At 32.4% G+C, this 24,547-nt stretch overlaps 3 protein-coding genes and 1 long non-coding RNA gene across 8 annotated transcripts; 2 read left to right on the top strand and 2 right to left on the bottom strand.

Moving 5' to 3' along the window:
* Positions 1-4,097: 4,097 nt before the first annotated feature.
* LOC120578120 (uncharacterized) lies at positions 4,098-5,797 on the bottom strand. Of its 2 annotated transcripts, none has more exons than XR_005644051.1 (2): positions 5,500-5,797; positions 4,098-4,884 (listed from the first exon to the last, which is right to left on the bottom strand). It is a non-coding gene; the product is annotated as an uncharacterized lncRNA (long non-coding RNA). The 2 variants fall into 2 exon arrangements; XR_005644050.1 differs by lacking the exon at positions 5,500-5,797 and adding an exon at positions 5,046-5,493.
* Positions 5,798-6,955: 1,158 nt separating this feature from the next.
* Positions 6,956-11,287, bottom strand: LOC11441277 (OPA3-like protein). The gene is made up of 4 exons (XM_003593623.4): positions 10,918-11,287; positions 9,721-9,855; positions 8,354-8,440; positions 6,956-7,471 (listed from the first exon to the last, which is right to left on the bottom strand). Exons 1-4 carry the CDS (start codon positions 11,041-11,043, stop codon positions 7,310-7,312), a joined length of 510 nt encoding a protein of 169 aa, XP_003593671.1. The 5' UTR covers positions 11,044-11,287; the 3' UTR covers positions 6,956-7,309.
* Positions 11,288-15,582: 4,295 nt separating this feature from the next.
* On the top strand, positions 15,583-24,532 carry LOC11441276 (putative disease resistance protein At3g14460). 4 transcript variants are annotated; one of them, XM_039830269.1, is made up of 5 exons: positions 15,583-19,647; positions 19,757-19,817; positions 19,920-20,039; positions 21,915-22,152; positions 24,142-24,532. In XM_039830269.1, the coding sequence occupies exon 1, from the start codon at positions 15,869-15,871 to the stop codon at positions 19,619-19,621; it is 3,753 nt and encodes a 1,250-aa protein (XP_039686203.1). In that variant the 5' UTR covers positions 15,583-15,868; the 3' UTR covers positions 19,622-19,647; positions 19,757-19,817; positions 19,920-20,039; positions 21,915-22,152; positions 24,142-24,532. The 4 variants fall into 4 exon arrangements, with proteins under 4 accessions (XP_039686203.1, XP_039686200.1, XP_039686201.1 ...); XM_039830266.1 differs by having other exon boundaries at positions 21,915-24,532; XM_039830267.1 differs by lacking the exon at positions 19,757-19,817 and having other exon boundaries at positions 21,915-24,532.
* Positions 21,853-22,341, top strand: LOC11445845 (putative disease resistance RPP13-like protein 1). The gene has a single exon (XM_003593620.3). The coding sequence runs from the start codon at positions 21,853-21,855 to the stop codon at positions 22,339-22,341; it is 489 nt and encodes a 162-aa protein (XP_003593668.2).
* Positions 24,533-24,547: the final 15 nt, after the last annotated feature.

The raw sequence follows: 24,547 nt of genomic DNA, 5'->3' as shown, positions 1-24,547 counted from the left end.
TGTACATACTTAAACTCAGTTTAAGTAGATCACGTAAACTTAGTTTAAGTAGCTCATATACATACTTAAACTCAGTTTAAGTAGGTCATGTAAACTCGGTTTAAGTAGGTCATGTAAACTGAGTTTAAGTGTACATCTAAAAGTTTAACATTATTCAATGATTATACGTAATATCAGTTTAAGTATGTACATGTAAACTTAGTTTAAGTAGGTCATGTAAACTGAGTTTAAGTGTACATACTTAAACTTAGTTTAAGTGTACATACTTAAACTCAGTTTAAGTAGGTTATGTAAACTAAGTTTAAGTAGATTATGTAAACTAAGTTTACATGAACTTAGTTAAACTGAATTTAAGTTAACCTCAACAATGTAAACCTGAAACTGTCGTACAGTGCAGTCGAACAAGAAGAAGAAGAAAATTGAAACCAACATTATTGAAAAAGAAGAAAAAATTCACTTATTTATATGCAATCGAGTATGAATGAAAGATATTTTGATTCACTCTTTAATCTTCCATAGAGATTAATTGAACATCAGGATTGTTTGATCATTGGTGGGTGAAAGAGAGTGAAATTTTAGAGTGACAATGGATGAAATCAAGATTTTAAGAAAATTTATATAAAAGGACAATTTTGGTATTATCAAAAACTTTTTAAAAAAACCGGGTGTAACCAGAAATATATAGGGTGTGAATAGAAAAACTCATAGTTTTATCATCCAAGAAGATATAGCTAGATAACTTATTATCTTATTGTATTTTCATTCATGTATAAATAACCCTCGATATCTCTAAACATAAGTCTTGTTAAAAAAAAGAATCTCTAAATATAAGTAGAAAATGAACAAACATCCCGGCCAAACTCCAAATTATTTATCCAGAGGAAAAAAATGAATGTATCTTCTGTGGGTAGAGAGAAAAATCATTTATAAGTGATTTTGGATTTTTTAAGGAAAAAAATTATATATTTTGACATCAAATTAACACTAAGTTAATTAGTTAAAACATTTTAGACATGTGATTGATAAAGTTTAGTTTATAGTTAATAAGTATAACAAAAAAATTCCCTAAAATAAAGTATAACAAAAATTTAATTGATATACTTTGTCATAATTGATGTATAATTAGTTTACAAAAACATTTGATTATGTGTTGTCATGTTAATTAATAAATATAAAGGGGCGCACTGGATAAGGAACAATTAATATGCATTAAATAAATGGATCTCACTTAATTCATCTCAATTAAATGTAAAATATGTTAACTAATTAAAATAAAAATAGTTGTATTTAATACTGCAAATTTTCTTTCCTTTACATAGCTAAATACGACGCGCGCGTGCTTCTCATTCTTTTTCTTTGTGATTTCAATTTCGAAAATCACTCCCATTATATTCAGCCTTCATTTCTTAATAATTTTTTTCCTGCAAATTTTACTCAAGGGATAATTTTTTATGTGATGTAAAAACAATAACATATAAACACAAGAAGAAGAAAAAGTTTGAATAATACCTAATAAATTGAGTGTATAAAAGAAATACCGTAAAAAAAATATAATAATAATACCCGCAAAATTGAATATAATATTGATGATGACAGAGAAATAATAGATAGCAATCATATGATTCTGTAAACATATGGAATGGAAAGGACCGCGTATGTATGATAATAGTTGTGCCTTTGAGAATTGAAAGAGTATTGAATATAGCTTTTATTATTTTTAATTAGTTGACATATATTACACTTTAATTGAGATGAATTAAGTGAGATCTATTTATTTATTAACTATTTACTGTTCCTTATCCAGTGCCCTAACATTACCCATATAAAAATACAGAATACTACTAAAATTCATCTAACAATTTTTGCAGTTCATTTATCATCCACCGAATACAATCCTCCTCACTTAAATTGGGTAAGAGAGAAAAAGAGGAGTAGATGTTGGGTGGAAGAAATTATGGATCCTAATATTGGAACTAATTGTGATTCAAGTAAGATGGAAATTTTGGCCAAAGTTGCTTTGAAGTGTGTAGAGGTAGATAAAAATATTAGGCCTACTATGAGTCAGGTGGTTGAGAAGCTTCAAAGAAATGAAATAGATTCCTAGGTCTCTTAATGAGTGATACATGATGTTAAATTAGATTCCTTCGTTTGCAAATACTAATCTTATGTATCCTTCATTTTATGATTGAGCTCTTATACATAGACACTCCTAATTTCTCTAAATCGAATCAGTACCCTCATTTTCTCCCTAAAGCTCTCTTCCTATCCCATTACAAATTTATCATATCTATCATATCACCTTCTTTATTTCTTTCTCTCATAAGATGTTGGACGTATGTACACAAATAATTTTGTTTAAAATTTTCATTTTTAACATACGTTATGTAATCGTTGATTTTCTTGTGATCATAATTTATAAACTGTTTATCTTGATTGTAATATTCTTATTTCATGTTGTATTGTAGGTTTCATTTCTACATAAGAATTTAATGTGTCATTATTTATCTGAAAGGCCTTTTGATTGTATTATTATTCAAATGAGAAATCAATTTATGGTCTAGGTGCTGTAGTGAACTCACATTCACGTATTGAGAGTTCTTGTTCATGTGTTGAAAACTTTGGTTCAATTTCTGATGCAAATCTATATTATGTCTTGGTGTTGGCAGTGTCACCGGTACTGATTTGACCATATACAAAGGTTAGGCAAAAAGATGAAAAAATAAAAAAAAATTCCTCCCCTCAAAAATAAATTATGTTTTTCCTAAGCTTTAAATAATACTTGTGATGCAAACTTCTAAAACCTAACTTAAAAGGAGAAGATATTGTTGTTAGCATATCTCAAGAGAAGTAGGAGTATTGGAGGAGTGCAAATATCATATTCACACTAGTAGGTTAATTCCAGCTAAGTGTACATTTTTTAAGGGCAAAGCAATGCACATACAATTAATGCTTTTGTTTAACTATTTCCAATGTGCATCTACTTAATCATCGTTGAGAAAGGGATGTTGTCTATAAGGTGGAAAAAACCCAAAGACAGTAAGAAAATATTACTAGCTTTTTTCAAAAGACATTTTGGTAAAAACAATATTTTTATGTTGAATATAAAATAGAAACTTTTTTATGTTGAATATAAAATAGAAACTTTTTTATTTTGTGAACAACGTATCTCTACCCACAACTGCAAAGACTAAATCCTCAAATTGGATGTGAGCTTAATGAATGACAGTTTTTTTTAAGAGAATTAACATTGTTGTATTCACTAAGCTAAATTCAAACTCATGATTTTAGGCTAAGGTGAAAGAGATATTTTTTATTTTTTGAAGAAGGTGAAAGAGATATTTTATCATCTCATCCAAATATTTTTGGTTGAACTTAAACGAATATAAAAAATGGTTAAATATGTTTTTAGTCCCTGTAAAATTGGGACCTTTTAAGTTTAGTCCTTACTTAATTTTAATAGTTTTTTTAGTCCCTAATTTTTCTTTTTCATTGAGTATTAGTCCCTACTTAATTCAAATTTGTTTAATTTATGCTTAAACTATTAAGCTTTTGAACAATTTGCAGACGTATTTAGAACATTACTAAAAATTCCTATGATTTCTACATCCAGATTTTATTACTTTTTATCTTTAATTTTTGTGCCTATGCCTGGTTGTCCTTCATTTAAAGCTAGAGAAGCATGAAAACTACTGCAATAGTCTTGACACAAGTCCAATCCTTGGTAGATAGCTAGGTATATAAGGAACAACATCCTCCTCACTAAAGCCTGTGCCTCTAAAAGCAGTATAACAGTTGTGATTGAAATCTTCATTTAAATCAAATTGATGATATTTTGATTCAAAATTAGGCCGCCTATCCGAGTTTTTAGTTGATTTACTGGTAGCTCCTAAGATGGAGTGTATTTACTCATCCATTAATAGGGAATCATGTTGATGTTGGCTCTGGTTTACATTTAAACCAAGAAACTCATTACAATCACATGTGAGATCAAAATATTGACAAGCATTGAAATAATGATTAAAACTATGATGCATAACATAAGAACAACTTGGGCTTTGAGTTGTTGGTGAGAAAATTGGTATTAACTAAGGAAAGACTGAACCATCAAATCCTTGCTCTTCATTTCTGTCAATTGAAAATAAAAATTAAATTTTATTTTTCAGAAAAAAGGCTACCACATAAAAAACAATACAACACTCTATAATATTTTTCTGTTTGCAATAAAGAAAAAGAAGCTTCAAATCAATATTTTAGACTGCCAATACTACAGAACAAAAAATAAAAACTATGCCAGTTATGATCAAATCACAAAGATGTATGAATAATAGCCGAAGAGGAGAAAGGAACAGACTTCTTGAAACTTCATCTTAGCTTCAGTCTGCATATTCTGATCATTAGGTTCATGCTTAGGCACATCTAATGGACTAGTGGCATCATCTTCCTCCTCACAGAGCTGCAGTAGCCTACATATATCAGTCGAGAATGATCGAAGACTTCCACCCTATCATCACCCATAAACATGGCAACTCAAATCATTGCTTTTTCCATAAATATTGAGATTCAAGTTTACATGTGTCCATCACAAATCCACAATTAAATCTGCAGAAGAAGAAGCAGGAGAAGGCTCATTGAGCTCGGCCTTCCACTCATGACGAAGCATCTGGTGAACTTGCTCCTCAAGAAGCGCGACATCAACACTACGGCTCTCCTTCCTAGCAAACTGCAGATCAAGGAACATCACATGCAGATCATCTACATGGTTCTTTGCCTTGTCCTTGATAAGCCTGTGTGATGCTTTCTTGCAGCTACCCTTGGAAATCATCTAAACCTCAAGTCCTGCCTAAGGAAGCCCTAAACTCGCCTATTTAACTGAGTTTCAGTTCACTGCAAAATACAAATAAAAAATAGAACAAAGTCAAACTGATTTCATATAAGCTTTTGATATAACTGACTTCATATAAGCTATAAATTGGTTTCTTATGAAAATAAGATAAAAACAGCTTATGGACATCTCATAAGCTGTCTCCACTTCTAAATAGTCTTACAAGTGCTTATGACAGTAGATAATAAGCTCAAATAAGTCAATCCAAACATGGCCATAGAGAGTGACCAGAAAATGCAAACAGCTTCAGGATAAGTTTATAATGGTCATTGATCAAAAGCATATTCCAAGGCATTCTCCACCCCAAAAGTTGTGAAATTCTAAAACAAAGACTCCAACATCACCATCACAGAATTAAGTCAAATCACTGCAAAAGATTCACCCTATTTTCATTTCATTTACAAAGAAAAATGAGGGTAGGAAGGAGCACAAACTCATTTTTTAAACTAGTCTAACAACAAATTGAAACAATAAGGGAAAAAATGACCAGAGGCATTGGCGCGCAGAACCAACGGAAGTCATGATCATAGTGTTGAACCAAAGGCCCAATTTAGAGAGAAAAAATGAACACATGTATGCTTATGGAAGCGGGAAAATAAAATAAAGGGGACACTCACACTGCTACATTTAAGTAGTTACTAGTTAAGATTACATTCTCTGTTAGAGTAATGTTGTTTACTTGTTTACATATAAAGGATTTTATTGTGTATAGATTATATCTTTCAATTATAGGCAGTAATAATTTAGGCTTGTTAGTACTTTGTTTGTTTGATATCATAGGATAGCATAACATGTCAACTATCACCGAAAGGAAAAAACAAGGTTTAAAAAATTCTATCAAAGATAATGTTCAGCAAAATTATTGACAAACTTTTCAATGATATTTTTGGATATAGGATGTCATTTTCTTACAACCACTCCAATATCATCAACGCAACGGCATCACATACCAAAATTAGTGGTCCTTCAAACCAATGTTCTTGTTGTCGTTGAAGTTTGTAGTTTGTTGTCAAGTTTTCTTCTTCCCTATAAATATATAAATTGGATTGTAACTCTTTTCAAAATTTTCTTTATTCAACTTAGGTACGTCAAGAGATCTAAAGGGCATAATGTATGTGCATGCGTGTTTCCCTTTTCTTCTTGCTGGTTTTCTCATTTCTAAGCAATTTTGTTGGTTAGTGCTGACAAAATGAAACCACTAGGAGAAAAGAAATCGAATAAATATTAGGATTGTTTGCTTTCTAAAACATTATCAAATTTCATTGATCATGCCATAAACCATAGAGTTTGTATTTTCAAAAATACTGAAATGTGTTATTTTACAAATTCCAAATTTCTGAATTCTAATAATAAGGTGGTAGATATGTTGGGATTTTTTTTTAGTGGAAACAAAGAAACTGAAAAGAGTCCTTAAAAAAACTCAAGTTATTTTCACTATTTCTTCTACAAATAGTTGAAAATCTGAAATAGATTAAAACCATACAGCGATTATGCAGTCAAAAACAAATTCTTTTGAAATTAACTGGCCACTTAGATCCAACACAAGAAAATAAAGAAAAGCACAAACCTCAAAAATAAAATAAAATAAAGACTGATAATTTCTTGCCAAATATAACAAATAAAATGTCTATTGTATGAATGAGTGATATATGATCAGTGAGTGTAAGGAAGGAAGGAATAAAGCACACTTCCAGCACCATCCATTATATTCCCGTTTAGATTCTTTTCTTAAAGGGAGTATTTTACAACTGTTTAACGCATATAATATCTGTTTAAGATTACCTACATCCCATGTTTTCAATCATACAGACCAACCACATTTCATGGTCATAATCCTCTGTTTTTTTCTCAAAAGGAAACATAAAAAGGGGTGGTGTGTGGCTGGTTGTGCTTGCAATCAATTGATGCCACACATTACAGGCTAAAATTGTCATCATCATCTTAAGCACAAAATTGCTTTCAACTGTGGTTCTATAGCCATGCTTAAATCAATAGGAACATGCGGTCCTTGCTATTTAGCAATGCACACAAGCAATCACTAGCCTGTATATTCATTCATGCAGAAAGAGAAAGTAACCATGTGAAAAATAAAATATTTTTTTTAAGGAATACAGAGTGGACTTAACAAAGTAAATGGTACATTTGATTTGATAAATTTTCCACTCATTTGATCGCGTCACATCTTTGACTGTCACCAAAAACTATACAGTTTCTGCAGATTATTTTGACTAATACGGTGAGAACATTTCAATCAGTGAGATATCCATATCCTCAATACAAATGCAGAATTTGAAGTTTCAAACTGTAGTGAAATTTTTTTCTTGTTTAGGAGATCCTCAAATGAATCAGAAACTGTGTCAAAACTATATTTATGCCACAGATAAATGGGAAAAAAATCTGTGAAAAGTAATTATTCTTTTCATCAGGTCAAGCAGTTTTCTCCGTCTTTTCATTTTCCTTACTAATAATGTGTTTGAAATTTAGAATGCCAGTGAGTCCTCGTCCCCGGGCCAGCTGTTCCAGTTCTTGAAGTCTAAGCTTAAGAAGTTCTACTTCTTCCGCCAAGCCGTCATTTTTTTGCCTCACAGCCTAAAGACGAATGAACAATGATGATTTGTATAAGAAACCTCGACTAATAAATAACTTTTCCCAGTTAGCCTGAATTGGGAACCAATGTCAATGACAATTATCATACAAACTAGGGGGAGTACAAGTTGCCATGAATTATTAACATAAACCACATTTTCTTTGACAGAGATGCTCTACAAACCCAACTCAGATAGATAGATAGATATAAGAAAATGTTTAGCCTTAAATATATCACTCAATTTAGGCATGCTAGTTCAGACTTGTACTTGTCGTAATGTTCATTTTAAACATTGCACGTTGACTAAAACATTTGATGCAGTCCTCCTGCATCCTTTACACAATTGGTCTAGTACAATCTACTAATAGATAGAAGTTTTCATTTTCAGATTGAGCATGACTGTCAATTTAACTATTTCACAATTTTTTAAACAAAGCATTATGCAAACTTTGGGCAAAAACAACACAGGGTTTAAACTTTAAATTAATCAAAAGCTGAAAAACAAAAGTGATCATGTATCTTTGTAAACCTCAAATATGAAGCCCTATGTATCATAAAATATTCAATTTGGTCCAGGTGGTCCAAGAAAGAGAACGAGAAGAGCATCTTAAGGACATCAATTAAAAGAACTGTATAAAGGACCGTATGGCTTTGGTTTAACGTTCTGTGTTAGAAAACGGGTAGCAGATGAAAAATGCAATATTTTAGCATAACTTAAGAAGCATGATAAGATAATATATAAACAAAAGATTAGAGCAATTTTGAAAACAAGAACCCAAAGAAATAAACAACTAGAATTGAAAGGGAAAGAAAACTTGAAAAGTTTGGAACTATATGAGACACAGGATGTAAAAAATGTGTACTAGATGACTATTTGAAATTACCTCTAGCTCTCGCTTTCGTATCTCCTCCTTCCGTGCTTCAGATCTAGCACTTCTTTGTACCTCAAAGATCAAGACAGCAACTGCCACCTACGATAAGTACAGATGCAAACAATCAAGGACAAGGCATGTGACTATGCACACCAAGGTAGTCAAAATCGAGATTTTAGGCATATAAAATAAAAAAGGAGACGTTAAATCGTAAATCATGCAATCGTAACACTAATTGTAAGATTACACAAAATTCATAAATCTCGAATATATGCATATAAAACAGCATAAAACAAAACAAAAAAAACTTATCACTCACATAACAGTAGCATAACACTTGAAATACTTGTGCAATTAAACTCGTAAGTCTCAAACAAAACAATAACTACGTTGCCTTCTGTAGTTCCACAACCGCGACCATAATTGTATAATCGCAAAATCGTAAGATTTTAAGATTAAAATCGAGATTTTGACTACCATGATACACACAAGTTATTTTGGTACAAAATGATTTCTATTCTCAAGTCATGTGTATGAGAGTCATAACAGTATAACTCAATTCTTGACCCCCAAAGAGTATGTTGTATTTGGCTCTACACTATTACTTTGTTGAGTTACAAAATAAAACAGAATAATAATAAAAACATAAAATTACATTCATAAATATAAACATTAAAAATATTGCATAGTGGAGGCAACTCAACTCAAGTAACCAACAAAAATCACCAACTGTGTTTTTCCAGGAAACATGAGTAAATACAGGCTCATATATACATGCCAGCAGAGTCAAGATTTACCAAGTTTTTCAAATTTTGCCGTTGTGAGTTTGACAAAAAGAGTGTTTGCATACAAGTTAACTTGTTTTTGTGTCCTAGGACCATAATTTGTAATAGTTTAAGAATTAACTCAACAATATAACATCTTGCCAACTAACTCGTGGGAAATAAAAACTTTCAAACTTAACCATGTACGGAGTTCAAGTCCAACTTTCAAAATTTCAGTAACTACTAACTAGTAACTACCAACAAGATTTATGCCTAAGAAGTCAAAAGAAAAAACAGGGGGAACAACAGCAAAGCCATTTCTTTCAATGTAATTTTACCTCAAAATGCAATCGCGAGAACTGAGAAATTCAAATTTTACACGGACAATGCTTGATATTTGGAATTAATTAGAGTCAAGAACACATATTTTTATTGCTTTTAGTTCTTAGCAAAATTATATATCATCAAACAGCACGTTGCAGATTCTACCAACAAAGTTAACTAGATTCAAGTGAATGGTTATAACTTCCCACATAAATGAAATCCCTGTCTTCAATAATTATGAAAAATAAGTAAAATAGCTTTAGCCAATTCCAAGTTTCAAATCCATATTACCGAGAAGACAAAGAGTTCTCCAATAAGGTCTACAGCAGCTTGAACAGCTTTTTCCTCATTCAAAGGGCGAATCTCAACATCCGTTGCATGTCCATATATACGCCTTTGCATCTTTGTTGTAATTTGATGATTACTCTGTTTCCAAAATTAAAAGGTAAGAAAACCAATGTTATAGTTTCTCATATCATTACTTAAAATGATTGATCTCTAAAACTGCAAACAGCTATTACTCTGTTTCCAATGTCAACATACAAACTGCAAACAGCTAGTACTTAAAGTGATTGATCTCTAAAACACAGTTATACCAAAATGAAAAAGCAGATCACAGATTGTCTCATTTAAAACAAGACTTGTCATAGTGAATAGAGAAGAATAAAAGTCAGAAGGCATCGTCAAAGTACTAAGATGCTTATAGTTGAACCAGAATTTAATTTTCTTTTCTGAATCAATATTTATATACCAATCAGATACGGTGAAGCTTGACGTTAAAAGTTACATCTCTTATCACAGACAATGTTGATTGATAATAGAAAGTTTGGAGAAGTTTTTGAGGACATGTATACTTATTATGTTCTCTAGATTATAATACGGCAGAAATTTGGTATCACACTCACAAAATGACAAATGTATGACTAAGTAAGGAGGAAGCCAATACACAAAAAGACAACAATACTAAATCCTTATTTGATGATTCAAAATCAAGGTCAAGAAAGATCAAATTGACAAACTCCATCGTCCCTGATCCGGGCAGCTTGGTTTGCCGGCAAGTAGATAAAAAAAATTAATCTCAAAGGTTTTTCATTTTCCCCCTTTCACAACAGCCCCATTTCTGAGTTTTGTATAACTAACAAAATTGAATCCCTACCTCTTCTACCCCTCACCTACAATTCAAGCTAATCCCTTTCCCTCAGCAACTTTAACTACCTAACCAATTGTATAACCACTCTTTCTTAACTGCTTCGCCACATTTTCCTCACCATTTTTCCCAAATATTTACTTACTACAACAAATTTCATAAAACCTTCAGTTCCGGTATACCCAAAAGTCTAAAACACTTAGAAACTAACGAATATACAAAAAAGTTTACAACTTTGGCTCCTCATTGCCAAAATTTACATCGGCTTGAAAGGTACATTTATTGATAACATGAAATTAATATTATTATTTTGATAAATAAAAATGAATGAGAATAGTTACCTGAGCCATATTAACGATGAGTTGACGGAATCTGGGATGAATAGCAGCTTGTTGTTTGAGTTTACCAGCTAATGGTTTACTCAGAGTTTTCAACGCTAGCGTTCCAAGCTTCAATAGTGGAAGCATCTTCTCAAATGAAATGAAATGAAATGGGTCTCTAATCTACTAAATGTAATGATAATTATAAGACTATGACTTTAATTAATAATGAAAGTGTTGGGTGGTTTTGAAATTGACATTGATAAGTTATGTATGTTTTCTTGATGACCAAGATCCAAGTAGTTGAAAGAACGAGTTTTAGTACGAACTCGTCAATGGATTCAAAACAAAAATAAAATACTTTTTGCGTTCTGATGAAATGACGTACTCCACGAAATTCATTCATAAGTTGCGTTGGAGTTTGCTGGTTGTTTATTTACACCAACGGTCACGATTCACTTTCCCATCTATTTGGACCGCTATGATAACACGAGTATCTTCTACGCACAAATGTAAAAATAATACCCAACAAGTCTTCTTTTATTATGTGAACTTATATATAAGCCATGTCACATAAGCTCTAAATGTTGACTTTCCCATCTATTTGGACGTTAAACAATAGAGTAGTGTTATTTGAACATCTATTTACTTGACAATTAAATAGACAGTCATGTTTTTATAAAGAAAATTATGTATTGACACACAAAAATTATTATAAAATAGTTGTACAAATATCATTTCTCTAAACAATATCATGGATCACCATTTAAAATTATTAGAAAGAGAAATTCCACTGACCATGAACAATACTCTTCAAAAATAATAACTCATGTCCCTCCTTGTATATTTATGTATAATAAGGTGGTGACTTGATTGATGTTATCTTTCTCTTTTCCTTAATTTTTATTGAATCAATATTTATTAAGTCGTGTCTCAATTGTTGAAATAGAGATGACAATTATCATTCACTTCGATGAGCCGTAAATTTTAAGCATTTTTTAATTATTGATCCTTATTAGAATTGCATGCGGTGTCTCTCCGAACTTAACCAAATTATTAGGGACATTGCATGATATGTATAGGAGTTGGGGTTTGAACTCCAAACTTCTACTTCTCCACATTTAAAATATGTAAGCTCCAACCACTAACCTAAACTTCTACTTCTCCACATTTAAAATATGTAAGCTCTAACCACTAACTTATTTGACAAAAAAAAAATAAAAAAATTGCATGTGGTTAATCATCAACTAAAGAAATTAACTAATAATTTGAAGGTCGTTAGTCACGACTTTCAAGATTTCAGTTATACATATATCTAATAATCATATAAATCGTGTTCTAATAAAGTTACCAGCCGCGGGATTTCTGAAGTGTAATGTAGATGCAGCCATTTTCAGTGAACAGAACCGGTTTGGGACAGGTATGTGTATTCGAGATCAGCGAAGCAGGTTCATAAAAGCTGCTACAACTTGGTATGAAGGTTGTCCTCCTCCTCAAGAAGCGGAAGCAGTTGGATTACGCGATGCCATTTTGTGGCTTGGACAGTTAAAATTATCAAATGTGCAATTAGAACTAGATTGTAAACTAGTGTTGATAGCATATATGATAAGAATAACAACCAGGCAGAATTTGGTAGTATCATTGATGACTGCAGGTCACTATTACAAAAATTTACAAACTTTAAGATAAGTTTTGTTAGGAGACAAGTAAATGTTGTCGCTCATAGTTTCGCTAGGGTGTCAATATTACAAGCTCGTCACCAAGTCTTTGATTTGATTCCATCTTGTATTCCAAATTGTGTGATGAATGAAATGATATGAGTTTTTGTTGGTCAAAAAAAAAAAAGTTATGGTTGATGATGTTCAAAAATCAAAATTATAGTTAGATGTGTACGATAGATCATTAATGATATGTGTTTAGCTACTCTGTTATATTCATTACTCATCTACTATACATAATTAATCACATATTTAAAGTAGAAACTCAAATCGAGTACTAAGACTGAAGAGCATTTAAGATATTTTTGGTAAAATGAGAAGATATCTAATAAGCTAGGTGGTACATAATGAACTTATAGTATAGCGGATAAGCTCAAGCATCAATGGCGGAAAGGTGTAACTGAATCGTAACAAACTCTATCCCATGAAGAGAGAAAAAGGAAATTGATACCATATTATGAGTTGAGAAGAGAATAGAAAAATGTGATTCTCATTGATTGAAACTAGCTTATATAACAAGTATTAGATCTCCCACCCGTGCTGCTGCACGGGTCATATATAGTTCACAATATCACTTGCAATAGATTAAAATTAGTGGCTGTGATATATTATGAAGATTGTGTAAAAAAACTCTTTAGATATGTCTTATATTAATCTGTTTTATTCAATAACCTTTTCCCTGTTCGTGAGTTTTCTCAAAATGAGTGTATCTCAATCTGTATTTTTTATTGCAATTCAAAACATAAAAGAAAATTGTATATTTCCGAAATGGATATCTATTGAAATGTAAGTGCAATGACATCAGATACAAAATGTTAATGTTCATTAGGAATTATATACAGCAGCAAATTAAGCATGAAATATGGCAGCACAGGAATCACAGTCATAGTACCATGAATTCTGGCAACATTGTTCTTAATTAATAAGCTGCCAATTCATGTTAAACGTACCCACATACTCAGACACAAACCTGTATTCTAGTTGCATTTCAGCTGCTATATATTTCTGCAATCGTATGGCAACAAAGCAGAAGTCCTTTCACGCACTATTTACATAGAAGAAAACATAAAACATATTCAATTATAAAAGCATGCCATAGCTGCAATGCGATATTCAATGTTTAATAAACTGCAAACAACCAAGGTTCAATACACACAAATATATGCTTATAAACCTTTGACCCAATTGAATAGTAAATACATTTAATTTCAGATATATTACAAACATATGATGGTAATAAACGCTAACAATGACAAATGTTAAACATAAGACGGGATGATGGCCATTTCTAAAATCTACCAAAACTTGTGGTGACTTGTTATTGACATGACCTTTACCTTTAGTATATATATGTAAAGTACATGTTCAAATTTCAGACACCACAAAATATATATATATATATATCCAACATGTTTTACCATTAGACCAAATATTGCAACAATTGTGAACTTAATTCACAATCGGTGTTTAACCAATACAAAAATACAACATTCCAAATTTATATTTTAGGAATATCTCTTACCTGATAACAGTTGGTCTTATACTCCCTCTGTTCTTTTTAAGTGTCATTTTGGACTATTAGCATCAAATTAGCGAAGTGTATTTTTCTACATTTTCTTTCTATTATATCCTTATTTTAATCCACCAATAAATTCTTTTTTTTTTTTCGCACAAGCTTTCTTTTTTCCATAAATTTAATACATTTATCTTTCTCTCATAACAAACAATTGTTAATTACTATCTCTTTCTCAAACAAATACCTATTTTTCATACTCTCTCATAACAAACAATTGTCAATTTTCTAAATAGTGTGCACATTTTTTTAATTATTTTAAGTCAATTACCAATGAGTCTTCCACTCTTTCTTCCTTTTGAACATTTTTAACAATGACTATTCATCTTATTTGTAGAATTTTAAGTCTTTATGAAATCATTATTATAGGTTACAAAATTTTGTTTAAATTTAAAGATAACAAGGAACAAACTTTGTTTTAAAAACAAAAACAAAAAACAAATAAACTTTAGTTTTCCAAATATATAACATTAATTAGTTTTATTGAAAAAGATAAGAGTAATTGACAAAAGATATAATTGACAAATCACATCCTTAAAAATACCAAAACGACAGTTAAATAGGAACACTAAATTCACAGTTAAACGACGCTTAAAAAACACGAAGGGAGTAAATTAACAAGGAGAGACTTCAAACTTGAGTACCACAAAATAAGGAAAGTGGGGGCGTGCGAGTGGGTTGAGATACTTCCTTTTTATGTTTTGGATTATATGATTCAAACAAGGATAAAATGAGAAAAACAAAGGACACGTGAGAGGGTTGGAGGATGAGAAAGAAATTCTCATTTTTTATTTGGAGACCTAAATGCATTTAGAATTTATTTATTTTTAGGTCTGAAGTTAGGGTTTGGTCCGCCTTATGCTTGAGCTGACCATGTTCTTAAATGTTGTCGTTTCTAATCATATTTCATCTAGTTTTATTACACACCTAATTCAACATCGTCATCTATTACGTTTAACTTACTTTTGTGTTGGTTATTTACTGTTCAAAACTACTTTATCACTTATGGTGTCTTCGATTTTACTGTTGATCAATGATTTTCTTTTTGTTAACCCTTCGGTTTTCAGGGGAATGAAGAGGTCCTGGTAATCCGGAGTTCGATCGTGAAGTAAATACGATTCTTATTTGATGAAGCTCATTAACCACTTGAATTTAATTATTTTTTATCAATGAAATTTTATCTTCGGCTTAAGCGTTATTTTTGTATCTTATAAAACACATTAGGCATTTTGAATATTGCAGCTAACTAGAGATACTATTTTAATATTGGTTTTTTTTTTCTTTTTCGACAAGATATTTTAATTGGTTGGTTATTGACTGCTATTCCTATTCCAACAGAGTTAAAAATTAGGGCATCTTCATACTGAGCAGAATATACGTTTTTGAAACAATCAAGATATCAATATTCAATGCATAAAATACTGCTACTGCGACTGTATTCACACGTCCCAAGATCACACACTTTTTTATTCTTTGATTCATTCATTCATTCATGTGAAACTTTTCGGTGAATGGATCCATTTCAGCATCCTATGCCTATTTCCTTGTCGTTACTGAGACCATATTCACACATGACAACAGCAACACACACTTTCACAAAGTAACAACTTGACCTTACTGCACCAGATACAAATAATCAATCTCTGATTTCATCTCTTTCGATCCAATCTCCATCCATATCATGGCGGCGGCGGTTGTTGGTGAAGCTTTTTTGTCTGCTTTCATTGAAGTTGTCCTTGACAAGCTTTCTTCTCCTGAGGTTGTTGACTTGATCCGTGGGAAGAAAGTTGCCGTCAATTTGATCCAAAGGTTGAAGAACACTCTTTATGCTGTTGAAGCTGTGCTTAATGATACTGAACAGAAACAGTTCAAAGACTCTGCTGTTAACAAATGGCTTGATGATCTCAAAGATGCTGTTTATTTTGCTGATGATCTTCTCGACCACATTTCTACCAAAGCTGCTACTCAGAAGAACAAGCAGGTGAGCACCGCTGTTAACTACTTCTCTAGCTTTTTCAACTTTGAAGAACGGGATATGGTTTGTAAGTTGGAAGATATAGTTGCTAAACTTGAATACATTCTCAAGTTCAAAGATATTCTTGGTCTTCAACATATTGCAACTCACCACCACTCTTCTTGGAGAACTCCATCCACCTCTCTAGATGCCGGCGAATCTAACTTATTTGGTAGGGATCAAGACAAAATGGCCATGCTCAAGTTACTGTTAGATGATGATCATGTTGATGATAAGACTCGTGTGAGTGTGATCCCCATAGTTGGCATGGGTGGTGTGGGAAAAACTACTTTAGCCCAATCTGTGTACAACCATGACAATATAAAGCAAAAATTTGATGTTCAAGCATGGGCATGTGTTTCTGATCATTTCAATGAACTCAAGGTTACAAAGGCAATCATGGAGGCAATTACTAGAAGTGCATGTCATATAAATAATATAGAGTTGCTTCATCTAGATTTGAAGGAAAAACTGGCTGGAAAGAAGTTCTTAATTGTTTTGGATGATGTTTGGACCGAGGATTATGACGCTTGGAATTCACTTTTAAGACCTCTTCATGATGGCACCAGGGGAAGTAAAATTCTTGTAACAACCCGAAGTAAAAAAGTTGCTTGTATGGTACAAACTTTTCAAGGTTACTCTCTTGAGCAATTGTCTGATGAAGATTGTTGGTCAGTGTTTGGAAATCATGCATGCCTTTCTCCAAAAGAATACACTGAGAATATGGATCTTCAAATAATTGGCAAAGAGATTGCTAGAAAATGTAAGGGATTGCCTTTAGCAGCACAATCACTTGGGGGCTTGTTGCGAAGTAAACGGGACATCAATGACTGGAATAATATACTAAATAGTAACATTTGGGAAAATGAGAGTAATATCATTCCAGCACTCCGAATTAGTTATCATTATCTCTCTCCCTATTTGAAACGCTGCTTTGTTTATTGTTCCTTGTATCCTAAAGATTACACATTTCGTAAAGACAATTTGATCTTGTTATGGATGGCCGAAGATCTTTTAAAGTCTCCTAAAAATGGGAAGACTTTAGAAGAAGTTGGTAATGAATATTTTAATGACTTAGTTTCAAGGTCATTTTTTCAATGTTCAGGAAGTGAGAACAAGAGTTTTGTTATGCATGACCTGGTGCATGATTTGGCCACATTGCTTGGTGGAGAATTCTATTACAGAGTAGAAGAACTCGGAAATGAAACAAATATTGGTACCAAGACTCGACATTTATCATTTACCACGTTCATTGATCCAATCTTGGGAAACTATGATATTTTTGGCCGAGCAAAACATCTTCGGACATTTTTGACAACCAATTTTTTCTGTCCTCCATTCAACAACGAAATGGCATCATGCATCATTTTGTCAAATTTGAAGTGCTTGAGAGTCTTGTCATTTTCCCACTTTTCACATTTTGATGCATTGCCCGATTCAATAGGTGAACTTATCCATTTACGTTATTTGGATATCTCTTACACAGCTATAAAGACGTTACCAGAGTCATTGTGTAATTTGTACAATCTACAAACGTTGAAGTTGTGTTATTGTTATCGTCTAAGCAGGCTTCCCAATGATGTGCAAAATCTTGTGAATCTGCGCCATCTTAGTTTCATTGGAACTAGTTTAGAAGAGATGACCAAAGAAATGAGAAAATTAAAAAATTTGCAACATCTGAGTTCCTTTGTTGTGGGCAAGCATCAAGAGAAAGGGATCAAGGAATTGGGAGCACTTTCAAATCTTCATGGATCACTATCCATTACGAAATTAGAGAATATTACAAACAACTTTGAAGCCTCAGAGGCAAAGATAATGGATAAGAAGTACCTTGAGAGATTATTATTGTCATGGTCTCAAGATGTAAATGATCATTTTACAGATTCGCAAAGTGAGATGGATATACTTGGCAAGTTACAACCCGTCAAGTACTTGAAAATGCTTGATATAAATGGATATATTGGCACAAGATTTCCAAAATGGGTTGGAGATCCTTCTTACCACAATTTAACTGAATTATATGTGTCTGGTTGTCCAAATTGTTGTATTCTTCCACCCCTTGGACTATTACATTCTCTCAAGGATTTGAAAATCGGCAAAATGAGTATGCTTGAGACTATTGGATCTGAATATGGTGATTCATTTTCCGGGACAATTTTTCCCTCCCTTGAAAGTTTGAAGTTTTTTGACATGCCATGTTGGAAAATGTGGCATCATTCCCATAAATCAGATGATTCTTTTCCTGTACTTAAATCTCTTGAGATTCGTGATTGTCCAAGATTGCAGGGAGATTTTCCACCTCATCTTTCCGTTTTGGAAAATGTTTGGATTGACCGATGCAACCTGCTTGGTTCTTCTTTCCCAAGGGCTCCTTGCATCCGCAGTTTAAACATACTTGAAAGTAAAGTATCCTTGCATGAGCTATCCCTTTCATTGGAAGTTTTAACTATTCAAGGAAGGGAGGCAACAAAGTCTGTCTTGGAAGTCATTGCCATCACCCCATTAATTTCTCTTAAAAAATTAGATATCAAGGATTGTTGGTCTTTGATTTCGTTTCCCGGAGACTTTTTACCCTTATCATCCTTAGTGAGTTTGTACATTGTAAATTCTAGAAATGTAGATTTCCCAAAGCAAAGCCATCTGCATGAGTCACTGACGTATCTTCATATAGATAGTTGTGATTCTCTCAGAACCCTCTCACTGGAGAGCCTTCCGAACCTCTGTCTTCTCCAAATCAAGAACTGTGAAAACATTGAATGCATTTCCGCTTCAAAGTCTCTTCAAAATCTCTATCTTATTACAATTGACAACTGCCCCAAATTTGTATCATTCGGAAGAGAAGGATTGTCTGCGCCCAACTTGAAATCATTGTATGTTTCTGACTGCGTTAAATTGAAGTCATTACCTTGTCATGTAAATACTCTTCTCCCAAAGCTAAACAATGTGCAAATGTCGAATTGCCCAAAGATTGAGACGTTTCCAGAAGAGGGTATGCCGCATAGCTTGAGATCACTTCTTGTTGGGAATTGCGAGAAATTATTAAGGAACCCATCTCTAACTTTGATGGACATGCTTACCCGACTTACAATTGATGGTCCATGTGATGGTGTTGATTCCTTTCCGAAGAAGGGTTTTGCGTTGCTTCCTCCCTCCATTACCTCCCTTGCTCTATGGTCTTTTTCAAGCCTGCACACATTGGAGTGCATGGGGCTTCTCCACCTCACGTCCCTCGAGAAATTAACAATTGAGTACTGCCCCAAGCTGGAGACTCTGGAAGGAGAAAGGTTGCCTGCTTCTCTAATCGAACTTCAAATCGCTAGATGTCCTCTGTTGGAAGAACGGTGCCGCATGAAACACCCACAAATTTGGCCCAAAATATCCCATATCCGAGGCATTAAGGTTGATGGAAAATGGATTTAGCCAACTTGAGCTTGGATTTTCAACAGGTAATTTTTTTGCTATTCCTCACCTAAATGGCACCCAACCAATTCAAATCACCATTTGTATCTACTTTCTTCAGCGTTAACATTTGTTTGTTTTTCATGTTGTCTTTAGTTTTTTGTACAAGGTTGTATGAATACAGAGTCACAGCAGATATTTTATTTCATATTTTCAGGTAAAGATTATCCGAGCAAGGTGTCATTATTTTTGTGGGCAAAGGATATAGTTAATCACGATGAAATGGCTGATCTTAAAAATATATATATTTTTCTTACAGATATTGAAGCAGTTAACTTGGTGTAGATTATGCTAGGAATATCAATCATTCTTGCTTTGGTTTGGTTTGGACAATTATGTAATGCATAATTTATCTGGCATAGTCTCCATTATATGCATGGTACTTTCACTAAACTTATTATTTGCATCTTATGTTTTAAAGCAATTCTCTATTTCCAACATCACATTTCTTACTGTTGAAATAATCATCACAAACTCAGACTAAGTGGATTTCTATTATTTACAGAATAGACTCTGATGTCTTCTTTATCATTATCTGTACAACTGTGTTACAATAAGATACTACAATTTATACTTATAACTTGATATTTTTAAGACCTTGTTTTAGATTATAACTTGGTACATATATTGCATATAAGTTATCAGTTGTGAATGAGTAAAGAGCTGGACGGACCCAGTTTTGCAGCTAGTTCTAGTTACACTCGTAGTTTTCTTTTAAGGGTCTTGTGAAACCAATTTCTGTAATTGTCTTTGGATTAGACTACTTGAATCAAATTTTGGAGACAAATCATAAAACTCTAGAGGGAGTTGCATTTAGAGATGTCGTATCGAAAGTGAATTTTATTCACTTAGTGGACGATAACGTATACATTTAATAGTATAAGAGTTGCGTTATTAAAAAGAAAAGGTCTTAGAATGCACACCCTGGAATTTAATGAAACAAGCATGATGATTAAACATATTATTTTCCAAATTTAAGTTTAATAATTGATTGTTATCATAGAAAAGCAAATCTTGATAAACCTTAAAACTTCAATTCTTTAATGCCTCTGTTATGAGTTTAGTTTTAGGGCGATTAATTAATCTATTTCATGTTGGTTTAATTATACATTTAGTTGTGATCTGATTTTGGCTATTTTACAAAGTTGATCACGACCATAAATTGAATGTGTTTTTGCTTCTAAGCTTACAGCCTCTATTAGAATAGTGAGACTAGCAAGGGATAGAAAATAAGATAATGAACCAGTAGGGGATTTGGTTGATTATCTTTTCTTCTTCTTTAATGTGATTTCTAGGATAACCTGAAGAACATAAAATTGATGTTTTGCTGGGTATGTTCATATAAGTGTTTGTAAGCATTAGGAATCTTTTGCTGTTTAACTTTTTAAGGTTCCAGCATGCTTAATTAGAGAGATATAGTTCTGCTTCCAATGGCATTTAATTAACCGTATGCATAAAATAAAATTGAATGTTGGACTAATTTTAATCTAAGAATGAAACTAGATCTGTACCATAAAAATTCTACAAGGTTTTTTATTGGTTGGTTGATTATGTAGTTGAGTTAAGAGTCTCACATTGGATGTGATATGAATTAGGGGCAGTCCTCATTTCACATACTTGTTTTGTAGCATTGAGCTAGACCCAATCTAAATTCTAAAATGATATTAGAGCATATCCAATTAAATTATCCTTCTAGATATGCTGTGTAACTAGACTAGATATTGCAATTTGGATAGCCTTTTGGCAAACAATATCTTACTATTGGATAGCCTTTTTACCAATGAACCTTAGTACAAGAGTATTTATTTAGAATAAACCAAAAATTTAATCCCTAAGTTAGTCCTTAAACTATAAAAAATAACAAGTATATGGTCCATAAACTATAAAAAATCCATCAATGTAGTCTCTGCTACTTGTTATATTTATTTCATTTAAAGACTAAATTGAAGAAATAGTGATAGTTTAGAGACAAATTGATGATCTATTCGGAAGGCTGAAGGGGACATTGCTTAATCTGTAACTTATCCTAAAAAAAAAAATAATAATACTAACAACAAGGAAGCGCCTTGAGTGGACCGCATTCAGACATGCGATTTTCACAAACGAACAAAAGAGTTGAGTTAGTGCAAACTGCAGCTACATTCAATCCCTGGTCTAATCTCATCGAATCAATTATCTTCTCCATCGTGATCATGGCTGCTGCAGCTGTTGGTGAAGCTTTTCTATCTTTATTAATTGAAGTTGTCCTTGACAGGCTGGCTTCTCCTCAGGTTCTTGACTTCATCCATGGGAAAAAAGTTTACATCAATTTGGTTCAAAGGTTGAATAACACTCTTTATGCTGTGGAAGCTGTGCTGAATGATGTGGAGCAGAAACAGTTCAAAGACTCTGCTATTAAGAAATGGCTCGATGATCTCAAAGACGCTGTCTATGTTGCTGATGACCTTTTCGACCACATTTGTACCAAAGCTGCTACTCGGAAGAACAAGGAGGTGAGTACTACTAACTACTTCTCTCCATTTTTCAATTTTGAAGAAAGGGATATGGTTTATAAGTTGGAAGACATAGTTGCTAGACTTGAATACATTCTGAAAATCAATAATATTCTTGGTCTTCAACATATTGCAACTCACCCCTCTTGTTGGAGAAATTCATCAACTTCTCCAGTGGCATTTAATTAACCGCATGTATAAACTAAAACTAGAATTTGACGCTTTGCGCGGATTTAATTTTAATTTCTAGTTTTTATATGATAAATCTAGATAAATTATACTTTTTTTTTTTGCTAACCACTGTAGTTATGGTCTTTCACCAGTCTGAGGTATGTATCTCGATGGTTTAGGCTTGTTCAGTCTGCAATATTACTAATCATAGCAAAACATCTATTTTTTATAGAGTTGGACTACCTCAGAAATTCATATTCTATTCCTCACAAATGGGTAACTACTTTTAATGTCTAAGTTAACATGTTCTTAACTTAAACTTACCATTATCTATTTTACCAATTTTATTTATGAAGTGGTCTATATGTTTGGAAAGTTTCGGTGGTAATATTAGCTTAACAAAAATGCAAATAGCAGATGATTGTAGGTGTTTGCATATTTCTAAGGATAGTTCAAAGTATAGCACTTTGTTTTTTTGAATAAAGTATAGTACTTTGTTGTTTGTTTGATGATAGAATTAGTAAAATAAATGGTAAAGGAGCAAAAATAAAATGTGTCATTCTTTAAAACCGTAGATTTAGTATCTGAATCAGACTTGCTTGCTTCTTAGACATTGCACAAGTTTAATCATTGAGCGTAGTATGGCAATTTAAATATAGAAGTTTTTTTTTTTTTTTTGAAGGAACTAAATATAGAAGATTACTAACCAATATATTTGGAAATCTTAAAAGAAAAAAATATATAACCTGTCATACCAAAAAAATATTCACTATAATGCAATCTACGGAATGAACATTGAACCTCTGTGAACTTGGTGTTGAGCAAGCCTTCAAAACAGATGGCTTCAGCAGGGGAACATACATGACATGAAAATTAGCCACGTATTTGGCTGGTAGTTCATACATTCCTGTAAAATTGGTTCAGTGCAAAAATTATTTGTAGAATGAAATCAGAATTTCAAAATTAATGTCTATTAAAGTAAAACCAATCCATGAACAATTTTCAAGTAGAAGCGTAGTTGCCTAAGAATAATAATTTCCAAGAAAATCAACAAACATGCATAAATAGTAGTTGGATTATACTCAATTTTAGTAATGTTTCTCCATTTTCAATACAACACAATGATTACATTCTCTCTTATGCTCCTTTTTACTGCAACAAACCATTCCATGACAAAAGAAAAAACTTGCTAAATAAATATCGCGCAAAGTGGTTTTGAAAGAAATACATCAATGTTGGTGTTGGAAATATCACAGTTGGAAACCTAACTGTGACTGAAACGTTAGCCCGTAAGTTCAACATCTCAACATTGTCTGCAATAAATTCCTTTATTTTGAATTAAACAAACAAACGACCAACCTAACTTTTCGAGCATTAAATTACAACTGCGTTGAGCTGGAGAGTAGCGTGAAGAAAATTATTATCTCAACTGTGTCAATAGAAGCAAATCAGAGATGGTGGGTGAGTTGGGGAGGATGATTCTGAGTGTAGAAAATGAGTATCTGTGTTAAAGTTTGATTAGATATTAGCTTAAGACAATTACTTGTGTAACAAGTAATTGCAGAGTCTAGTAACTAACTAACTCTTTTGACAGTTATGGAAGTTACAATAGTTAGTTATAGTTAAACAACTAACTATAGTTAAGCTTGTGAGGTACATAGCATAGTATAAATAAGTGTATCTCAGTATTGTAAAGACTAAGATTTGTGAATAGAATTCTCTACATTTCAATGCTTTGTTTCCAAGTTCATAGAAAATTTTCCTCTCTTTTCCATTCTATAGAGATTCAATCTTATATTTTCACAATCTGATCTGCAGACTGATAAGAGAGTAACGAACCTAAAGCATGAATGACGTAAGAGTAAATGATTTTCAGTTGGTGAATTAGTAGGAGTAAATGGTAGATATAATAAGTGGCAATTTTCTTATTAAGAGGCTTTGAAGGTTGTCTGACAGATAAAACGTTTTTGTTGGCTCGTGTAACTGATAAAATTTTAATGAAGGTTGCCTGATGAATATAGAGACTAGCTCACTTTTCATTATTTAGTTTGGTGTGCTTTTTTCATTGGCATTAGACACTTAACTTTGTAACTTTGTTGAGTGATTCTCTCTGCACACCTTGTGCGAGTAGAATCTCTCTTGGTGTTTAATATAATCTCATTTTGATTTCTTCAAAAAAAAAAAGAGATGAATGTATTTTATTGGTAAACGTAAGAAATCAATA

This window comes from Medicago truncatula, chromosome 2 (genome assembly GCF_003473485.1).
Source record: "Medicago truncatula cultivar Jemalong A17 chromosome 2, MtrunA17r5.0-ANR, whole genome shotgun sequence".
NCBI lineage: Eukaryota > Viridiplantae > Streptophyta > Magnoliopsida > Fabales > Fabaceae > Medicago > Medicago truncatula.
Note: the sequence above shows the minus strand (reverse complement) of the source record. Positions and strands in the feature narration are given on the sequence as shown.